This window comes from Ammodytes marinus, assembly GCF_949987685.1.
Source record: "Ammodytes marinus genome assembly, chromosome: 22".
Classification (NCBI taxonomy): Eukaryota; Metazoa; Chordata; class Actinopteri; order Uranoscopiformes; family Ammodytidae; genus Ammodytes; species Ammodytes marinus.
In genome coordinates this window covers 1,071,079-1,081,078 of record NC_137226.1, presented here as the reverse complement: position 1 = coordinate 1,081,078, position 10,000 = coordinate 1,071,079, and the positions used below count along the sequence as shown (strand labels likewise).

Here is a 10,000-nt window from a genome sequence, read left to right as displayed (position 1 = left end):
GATCATTGGCCGACCCGCTCTACCACCTGAGCCACGGTTGCCCCTAAACTACTAAAACTACTGTAAATACATGTTAATGTCTTTGGGCCAGCCTTAGACTTCTAAAAAAAAAAGAAGTTGAGATAATGTCTGTTAAAGATGGTTGTATAGGAGAAATATACAGACGCAAACAGACAAGGTTTAGTCAAATAAACACCTGAATGTACATGTTGGACCTTTGATTTATACTAGTATGAAAGTAAGTAGTAATGGATGGATGGATGGATGGATGGAGATGGATGGATGGATAGACAGACAGACAGACAGACAGACAGACAGACAGACAGACAGATAGGCAGACAGACAGACAGACAGACAGACAGACAGACAGACAGACAGACAGACAGACAGACAGACAGACAGACAGACAGACAGACAGACAGACAGACAGACAGACAGACAGACAGGCAGACAGACAGATCTAATATGTATGTCATTGCAGGTGGCAGCAGGGAACAGACTGGGCATGCGCACGGCGGCCGCTCTGAGCCGTATGGACGCTGTGATTGGTCGATGTGTCGGCAACAGTCTGGAGGTCATCGAGTGTCTGGAGACGCTGAAGGGACACGGACCCCAAGACCTCATGGAGCTGGTCACTACTCTGGGTGTGTGTGTGTGTGTGTGTGTGTGTGTGTGTGTGTGTGTGTGTGTGTGTGTGTGTGTGTGTGTGTGTGTGTGGGAGGGTGTGTGTGTGTGTGTGTGTGTGGGAGGGTGTGTGTGTGTGTGTGTGTGTGTGTGGGAGGGTGTGTGTGTGTGTGAGGGTGTGTGTGTGTGTGTGTGTGTGTGGGGGGGGGGGGGAGGGGGGGTCTGTGTGTGTGTGTGGGTGGGGGGTCTGTGTGTGTGTGTGTGTGTGTGTGTGTGTGTCTGTGTGTGTGTGTGTGTGTGTGTGTGTGTGTGTGTGTGTGTGTGTGTGGTGTGTGTGTGTGTGTGTGTGTGTGTGTGTCTGTGTGTGTGTGTGTGTGTCTCTGTGTGTGTGTGTGTGTGTGGTGTGTATGTATCACAACTCTGGGTAACCACGCTATTCCCTGATGTAGCCTCAGCTTTAAAGGTCGAATATTTTTGTCAAAATTATTGACTATTTCCTCATGATACACTACCTGTCCTGTGTACTGTGTGTTCGCTGGTGTTACTACACAGCCTTGGCTCTGTAAACTGGAATCTAAAGAAAGGTTATGTAAACAAAGGTGGCTCTGGGTAGCTAGCAACATGCCTTTTTACAGAGCCTAGGCTGTGTATTAACACAGTTTTCAGTTCACTCACAGAACAGACAGGTAGCGGATCAGGAGGAGATATTCACTGATTTTGACAACAAGCGTTCTCCAGAATCACTCAGTGCGGTTACATGGCACAACTAGATTGGATTATCACATATATCGAACAAGACACTCGAACGGACCGTGTCACTTGTCTGAGTATACATGGCCTTTCAGAAATCGGATACATGTCCGATGCATGGCTGTCTCCACTATGCTAGGTGGCGCTGTAGCCCTTTCAACCATGCTTTCAACAAGTGGTTTTAGAGCCACGTCCGCTTCTCTTCCGTCAATAACCCATGGTGTAGCCTATCACACGCAGGCACACAAGCACAGAACGAGAAGTCCGATATGCGATATCCGATCCCTGTATACATGCAATGAACGAATTATCTAGGTGTTCTTATCCGACTTCTCTTGTCCGTTATTGTGCCGATTTGTGTCCGAAGTAGATCGGATAAAGGTGTTTACATGCAGGTTAAAAGTCCTGTTGAGGTCTTATTCGTTTAGTTACCCGATTATGAGTCTGCATGTAAGCGCACTGACTGACTCCACCTTTAACTCTACGCCTTATTTTTAAAGTATTTTTATGCCCCTGTATTATGCACTTTCAATGATCTAAATTAAATAAACTTGCCTTACTTATCTCACAAAATTAATATTATTTTCTATCCAAATTTAACAGACAAACAAACTTGTCCCTGTAGGCGGTGTGCTGCTGATGATGACAGGTTTGGCCAAGGACCAATCGGAAGGCAGGAGGCAGATTTCGGAGGCTGTGATTGGTGCTCCGAAAGCCGCTCTGGCAAAGTTCCGGGCTATGATGGAGGCTCAGGGCGTCGCCACGGAGACGGCTCGGTTGCTATGCGACACAAACACGGATTACCACAGTGTTCTGAGGAAATCCAAACATGAGAAACGCCTAGAGACGACAGAAGAAGGTGCAGTAAAGGGGGCTTTTAGTTTGAAGGGCAAACAGAATGTGGGTGTGTAGTTCCAAAATAAAACACCAGTTTATAAACGCTGCCATACTGACAAATAGAGAGAGTTTTGTGGAGCTGATAATAGGCTTAATCAACTTTGTGTCAACTCCTTTGGCGATGGCTTAAATGTAACGGCGGTGTAGTGGATAGAGCGCGTACCATATTGGCTCCGGCCTTCGTAGCAGTGGTCGCGGGTTCAAATCCGACCCGTGGACCTTTACAGCAGGTCATCCCCCCCCCTCTCTCTCTCTCTCTCTCTCTCTCTCTCTCTCTCTCTGTCTCCCCATTTCAACTCTGTACTGTCTAATAAAGCTTGAAAAAGGCCAAAATATTATAAAAAAAATTAAAAAATGTAAGCGACATTAATTGGTATGAGAAAATTACGCACTATAGCTTTAAGGTTGATAATATTTAGTGAAGCTTAATAAAACCTTGTGTGTACTTGTTGTAACCCTATGTGTACTTACTTGTAACACTATTTACTACATACTTACAGGTGTGGTAGTGGATTTCGACGGAATGATAATCGCTCAGATTCTCCATAAATTGGGGGCGGGACGAACGAAGCCGGACCAACCTGTCAATCACAGCGTGGGGGCCAGACTGCTGGTGTCGCTAGGGCAACGGGTTAAGAAAGGTGACAAAAAAATAAAAAATAATATATATGTTTATAATTTATTTTTCCTCAGAATATTACCCCCCTCTTCCCCTAATTGTGTTTTAATTATGTATGACATTTTTTATTACGTTTATTACAGGATTAAATATAACTTTTATTAAATGCTTTAATACATTTAATTTAATTTAAAATAAAATAAAAATTATATTTTTTTTCAATTATTTATTATTATTATTATTATTATTATTATTATTATTATTATTATTATTATTATTATTATTATTATTATTATTATTATTATTATTATTATTATTTATTATTATTTTTAATTTAATTAATTTAATAATTAATTAAAACGTTAATATTTGTAGTAATTTTTTCTTCTTTTATTTTTTTCATAAATTATACAATATTTTTTAATACTTTTCCGGACAAACTCAATGTCTTATTTTGTCATTTTTCCAGGTGTTCCTTGGCTGCAGTTAGACTATGAGGATCCCGCTCCGACTGCCGAACAAATCGATCAACTTCAAAACGCTCTGAAACTCGGACCCAAAGAAATACCAAAACAGAAGCTGGTGCAAGAACTTCTGCTACCTCAATGATAGGTAGTTAAATAGACCTTTAAAGGTGCTACGAGGACCTTTTAAATATTTCTGAAACGGTCTCATTTTCCCTCTGATGATCATGAATTACATGTAACAGCAAACGAGACCATCAGTGCAAAGAATGCTATTTTTATATAGTTTGTCTTAATGCCTTTGTCATGGGGTATACGCTCTCACCCAGGAACAACAGCTGGCGTAGTAAAAACACTACCACTTTTTGTCCAAAGGGGGCGCTGGAATTAACAAAAACTGAGAGTTCCTCGGAGCAACTTTAATATAATTGTAGTATTTCTAACTTTATAAAAAATAAGAAAATGAAACAAATCTTAATAAATATTTTGCAAAATCAGTGTTTTATTTTAGAGATAACAACCGGAAAGTGAAGGTACATGTAAGTGCAATTTCATGCATTTTTTAACAGAATAATATTTTTTTAAATTGTAAAGTGTAATAACTGCTCACACACACACACACGCACGCACGCACGCACGCACGCACGCACACACACACAGACACACACACACACACACACACACACACAGAGAGAGAGACAGAGACATAGATTCTATAATAACAACTGTGAATGTTTTAGGTGATTTTTTTATTAATTTTTTTTTCTGTTTGTTTTTAACCGACTGACAAAAAATAAAAGTGTTACAGATCACAAGTCTTTTATACTGAAATGATTATTTAATTTTAATAATATTTTTATCTTATTGTGAAATATATGAACTGTGTTTACATTCTGTGTGACCAACAGAGGGCGCTGTACCTCAAGAGGACGCCATGAAATTTGATTTTTTCATTAAAAAAATTTCTGTCTTGTTTAATAAATGTCGGCCTATTTTAAATCTGTGGCCTTTCACTCAAATAGTTCTACATTTCTGCATACATCTAAAAACACTCAGGCTACATGTTGAAATACGATTTTAATCGGTGTGAATGCTGGATCACTATTATTATTGAGATGTATTTCATTATTTTAAATTTTTACGTTATTGGGAAATAATGGGGCTTTCCCGTTTGTTTTTGTCTGGATGTTGAAACGTCATAAACCCCCCAACCCCCCCCCCCCCCTCCCCCCCTCCCCCAGCCCCAGCCCCGCGCGCTCTGTCGTCACGGCGGCCTCTCTCGTCATGTGACGCTGCACAGAGGAGTAGGAAGTGACGAAGGCTCACTCCTCTGAGAAATCTGAGCACCACCGATATTACTGGTGTTTCCATTTAGTATACACATGATATTCAATATTCAAGATGCTTTATTTAAGGGAGGGGGGCGCTCGTGGTGTAGTGGTTAGACCCCCCCCCCCCTTTTTACTACACTACATACTAAAGTACAGAAGAGTTTTAGTCTTTTTACTACGCTACATACTAAAGTACAGAAGAGTTTTAGGGCCACAGACAGGAGAGAAAAAAAAATCAGATAAGGAAGATTTTTTTTCATTATGTCGAGAAATGTCAAGAATAAAGACGAATACTCCAAAATGCTATTGGAGTTAGTGGGGCATTAATGTATTTTCAGCATACTACAATTGACCTGCATGTGTTGGGACATCCTAAATCTTTTTCTGGTATACTAAAATAGTAGGGAAGTACAGGCCCGGATTAACCCCTTAGGGTGCCCCAGGGTGACTTCCCATGAAGGGCCCCTGTGTCCGTCAGCTTTACACAAAAAAAAAAAATTACTATGGCATAAAGGCCACAGATTTACAAGAAAGTACAGACTCACCACACATAGGCCTACTACAGAAAATGTAGATCCAACCAAAAATCCTGAAACTGACACACACTGATGCTCAAATCAGAATGCAACCCCCAATACCATAATGAGGAATATGAATATTTCCATCATAAAAGGCCAGAGGACATGCAAAACCATAAACCCAATAACGACTGTTGCACACACATAAGAATAAGAACGTGTTTTTTTTATCAGCAGAAATACACCGCCTACTGAAATAAACAGTGCAATCCCACACCTTCCTGACGTCACAGCAGCAGATAGCGCATCACAACCACAGCGTCAAATGGCAGCAAACAGCTGATAGACATAATGGTAAATAGGCCTTACCTTTATAACTTCTTTCTCACTTTCCTGCTGGCAAAGTCGTTCAGCAGATCCTCAAAGTCCATTTGTTTAACGAGTTCCGATTCAATGGCCATCAGGGAGAGGGCAGACAGACGCTTCTGTCCCATGGTTGTCCTTAGTTCGTTTTTAACCCTTTTTAGTTGAGAGAAGGATCTCTCGCCCTCGCAGTTAGTAACCGGCAGGGTTAGAAACAGCCGAAGTGCAACGAACACGCCGGGGAAAGTTGTCTGTATGCCATTTTTTCTGATTATTTGAAGCATCTCCTCAGGTGAACGGGTTGCCTCCTCCCGCACAAAGTTTTTGAACTGAAGTAGTTCATCGCTAAAGCTGTTGTCAAGATCGTCTGGATATGTGGAGGAGAGCGCAGCTGCACGTTTATGCACACTATCACTGTCAATGTCCGTATCGAACAACACACCAAACAGGCCATTTAGCTCCCTGTATGCGTCAGTGCGCTTCGCTAGACATGACAGCAACCTGTCAATGATCACAGTGTAGCATTCCACCTTGAACTGATCACTCCCGGTTAGCACTGTATCGTTCTCCGTTGACTCATCTGCGAACGCTTTTCTCTTTCTCCCCCGCTGCGTCTCATGGTGGTAGTTGTGCGTCACCCCTTTCACTTCCCGAGCAGCATTTTCAAACATAGGAAATTTATCTCTGAGTGAGGCCACAAACACATGCAGAGATTCCAGTAGTCGTTGTGCAGTAGCTAGATTTATGTCAGGCTTTTGCAACGTGTCACTTGTGGCTTTGAATCTACTCAGCACCGTATCCCATAGATTCACCATTATTGCAGTCTCTAATTTATCAAGTTTGCGACAGAGCGCAGCAGCCTCGCGCTTGGCGCAATCTTTTTCATCTGCGTCTGCTGCCAACCTTCCAAATGCCTCTCTTATTGCACCGTAGTTTTCTTTCAACGCTTTAGTAGAGTCAGCCCTACAACTCCATCTTGTGCTGGACAGTGATTTAAGAGTCCTGCTGATTTTCACATCCTTGTTGTGAAATATGCGATTCCAACGGTGAGGGGAAGCCGCACAAAATGCATACAGTGACTGAAGTAGATCAAAGAAATCACTTGCATCTTTACAGCTATTTTCAATGCTGTTCACACCTACAAGATTAAGCGAATGACCAGCGCAGGGCACATAATGAATGAGGGGATTTGCTTGTTTCAGATGCGCCTGAAGACCGTTATATTTTCCGGACATATTACTTGCATTGTCATAACTTTGTCCCCGGCAATCTGACAGGTCTAACCCGAGATCATTGACCATTTTGACCACACATTCAGCAAGACTTGCTCCGGTGTGGCTGTGAATGGGCTCAAAACCAATGAATCGCTCCACCACTTTTCCTTCCTCGCTGACAAATCTAAAAATGAATGTCAGCTGGTCAACGTGCGACAAATCAGGGGTTGAATCTACGATGATTGAGAAGTACTTAGCATGCTGTAGTTCGGCTGCAATGGTTTTTTTTACTTTCTCGCCCATCAAGTGAATGAACTCCTCACACACAGTAGATGACAAGTAAGATGTTGTGCCTCTTCCTTTTTGGCCATGCTTTTCTATGTGTTCTTTTAAAAACGGATCAAACTGTGCAATGAGTTCCAAAAGTCCGACGTAATTGCCATTACTAGATGAGCCCAAAAGCTCATTTTCACCCCTGAATGCTAAGCCTCTCTCACTCAAGAACTTGATGACAGCCACAATTCGTCGCAACACCTCCTTCCAATATTTCCCCTCCGCATCTCGCTGCCGCCTGAGCGACGCATCCACTGTGCCCACATTGCTCGATCTGCGCAATAAGGCAAGCATGCTGTGCCGATGGTTTGCACTCTTCTCGTGGTCCGAAATACGCTCAGGATGTCTCCAGTCACAGAAACCAGACGTAAAAGCATTATGCTGTGATGATAGGAGTTTACAGGCAAAACAGTAGACCATACCTGCGGATGGTGAATAAATCAACCCGTCTCTTGGCACTACCTCCTTGTTTGGCAGGCAACAATGCAACAAATCATTTGTAAGAGCCCGCGTTTTACCTCCAAGACCAATGTCCCGCACAGATGCCGGGTATTTGGGAGCCCTGTTCTGGAAGGCAGCAGCACCTTTAGAAATAGCCATTTCGACAAGTTCCTCCGTGATTTCTCCCCATAGTCCAGGGTCTGATGAGATGGTTAAATCCTCCGGCGGCTGCCGATCGTCCGTTATATCTCCATGGACCTCGTCCTCCCGATCACCCTCGTCCTGACTGCCTCCATGCACGACAGAAGCCTCGGCTGCCTGAGCCGTGTCTGTCGGAGCTTCATTAACGCCAAGGTTAGCATCGTTGCTATCAACACCAGTTGGTTTGCGCATAAAAAAGCTTCCGATTGATGGGACATTTTGAATTGCGGCTAAGTGTCGCAATTCTTTCTCTTTTTTTAGCTTTCTTTTTGCGAAACCGCTTTGCTGAAGCCTGTCCATTTTTTAATTTTTTGTTTACATATATTTTCGCGCCGCTGCCGCTGCGTTGTTGTGGACTCGTCCATGATAAACTAAGGAGGGGGGCCCTTAGTTTACACCCAAATAACAATAATTTTTTATTAATAATCCTATCAGTGGTTAATTTTGTATGTGTTTGTATCTCTTCTAGTGTATTAGGCTGATATAAAATATGTAAAATATAACAAAAATATGTTATGGCTCTGGACATTGTCCTGATCATTTGGTGCCCCCCATTGGCTCAATTTGTCTGGTGCCCCAGGGCACTCGCCCGACTGTATACATGGATAATCCGGCCTTGGGGAAGTATGGGGATTGGAACGCAGGGTAAGTCTTGTGTGTGTAAGTGTAACTACAGTTACATTGCCCAACTTGTTTCTGACTCGAGGTGATCCATCTCTCCATCACATAGTATCTTTGGCAGAGCTAGCCGGCTAACAGTTAGCTCCGAGAGACGCCATTAGTTGGGCTGAAAAATACTCGTTCGTATCCGGTCAAAAACAGAATTAGCTCATCATTTAGACACATTTGCCAAACCGCTACTAGTGGATATAAACACCAGTCCGATTCTCTTATGCTGTCGAGGCCTTTAAATCCGGATTTTAGCTGTTTTTCCCAAGTCGGAAGCTGATGTTTAGCTGCGCAGGACGTTAGCATTTTTTAGCATTAGCAATCTCTTAGCTCCATAACGGTTGGGGGTTTTTGGTTCTTTCTTTTTTAAAGCCGCGGACTTTCCTGAAACGCTCTGCCGGAGATGGCAGCAGGCGGGCCGGGTAGCAGAACCTACTCGTTCAAGGTGGTTCTCCTGGGGGAAGGATGTGTGGGCAAGACGTCGCTGGTGTTGAGATACTGCGAGAACAAGTTCAACGATAAACACATCACGACTCTACAGGTAAAATACTCATCCAGGAAGCGAGCTACTGACCCGGGATAACCCTGTGTGTCTAACCCGAGTTAACCTAGCCGTCTAGTCTAGCCCTTGTTTATCTATCTATCTATCTATCTATCTATCTATCTATCTATCTATCTATCTATCTATCTATCTAGCCTTGTTTACCTTGCCAGCTAACCCGAGTTATGCTATCTATTGACCCGAGTTAACCTAGCCGTCTAGTCTAGCCCTTGTTTATCTATCTATCTATCTATCTATCTATCTATCTATCTATCTATCTATCTATCTATCTATCTATCTATCTATCTATCTATCTATCTATCTATCTATCTATCTATCCTGTTTTATATGGCTGTCTTAATATGGGTTAGACCACTGCTTCTCAAACTTCTTTCAATAATGTACCCCCCATTTCAAATATGTTCTCGGCCAAATACCCCTTGCCTGCTCCCCCCAAAAGACTAGGCCTATATACATAAGAACAATTCAGTTACATAGGGCGTCAGTGTCTGATATATGGACTATAGTATTTTTAATATTACTATTTGTATGTTAGAATCACTTGGATATAAAGTTGGCTTTAACACAGCTAAACTAAGCTAGCTAAGTTAACTGGGAGTATTTATCCGAAGTGACAGTTGAAATAGGTGGTTGCTTCCTATTGAGAAATCAAAGCAGAGTGTGTGTGTGTGTGTGTGTGTGTGTGTGTGTGTGTGTGTGTGTGTGTGTGTGTGTGTGTGTGTGTGTGTGTGTGTGTGTGTGTGTGTGTGTGTGTGTGTGTGTGCGCGCGCGCGCGTGTGTGTTTTCGTGGTCTAGCTCGAGGCGTCTTGGGAGGGTGGGGATATTGCAAAATAGTTAAAGTAGAAAAACACCTGTCATCTCTTTGATTTCAACACAGGTCGCCAAATAATATAATATATTGTATGTTGATCACAGGCCAGTGAATTATTAAAGGTGTAGTCAGTGATTCTGGAGAACGCTTGTTGTCAACATCACTTTTTGTCAAAATCAGTGAATATCTCCTCATGATCCACT

At 42.5% G+C, this 10,000-nt stretch overlaps 2 protein-coding genes across 3 annotated transcripts in view; both read left to right on the top strand.

Moving 5' to 3' along the window:
• The window catches only part of tymp (thymidine phosphorylase), a 13,163-nt gene extending 8,884 nt beyond the window's left edge, over positions 1-4,279 (top strand). The window contains exons 8-11 of the mRNA XM_080051298.1: positions 482-644; positions 2,000-2,233; positions 2,772-2,912; positions 3,360-4,279. Of these exons, the coding sequence (XP_079907424.1) occupies positions 482-644; positions 2,000-2,233; positions 2,772-2,912; positions 3,360-3,499 (678 nt within the window). The 3' untranslated portion in view covers positions 3,500-4,279. The remainder of the gene's footprint in view (positions 1-481; positions 645-1,999; positions 2,234-2,771; positions 2,913-3,359) is intronic.
• A 4,224-nt stretch (positions 4,280-8,503) lies between these two features.
• Positions 8,504-10,000, top strand: part of rab21 (RAB21, member RAS oncogene family) — a 9,672-nt gene continuing 8,175 nt past the window's right edge. For both annotated transcript variants that reach the window (XM_080051301.1, XM_080051302.1), the window contains exon 1: positions 8,504-8,965. In XM_080051301.1, coding sequence (XP_079907427.1) covers positions 8,828-8,965 — 138 coding nt within the window. In that variant the 5' untranslated portion in view covers positions 8,504-8,827. The remainder of the gene's footprint in view (positions 8,966-10,000) is intronic.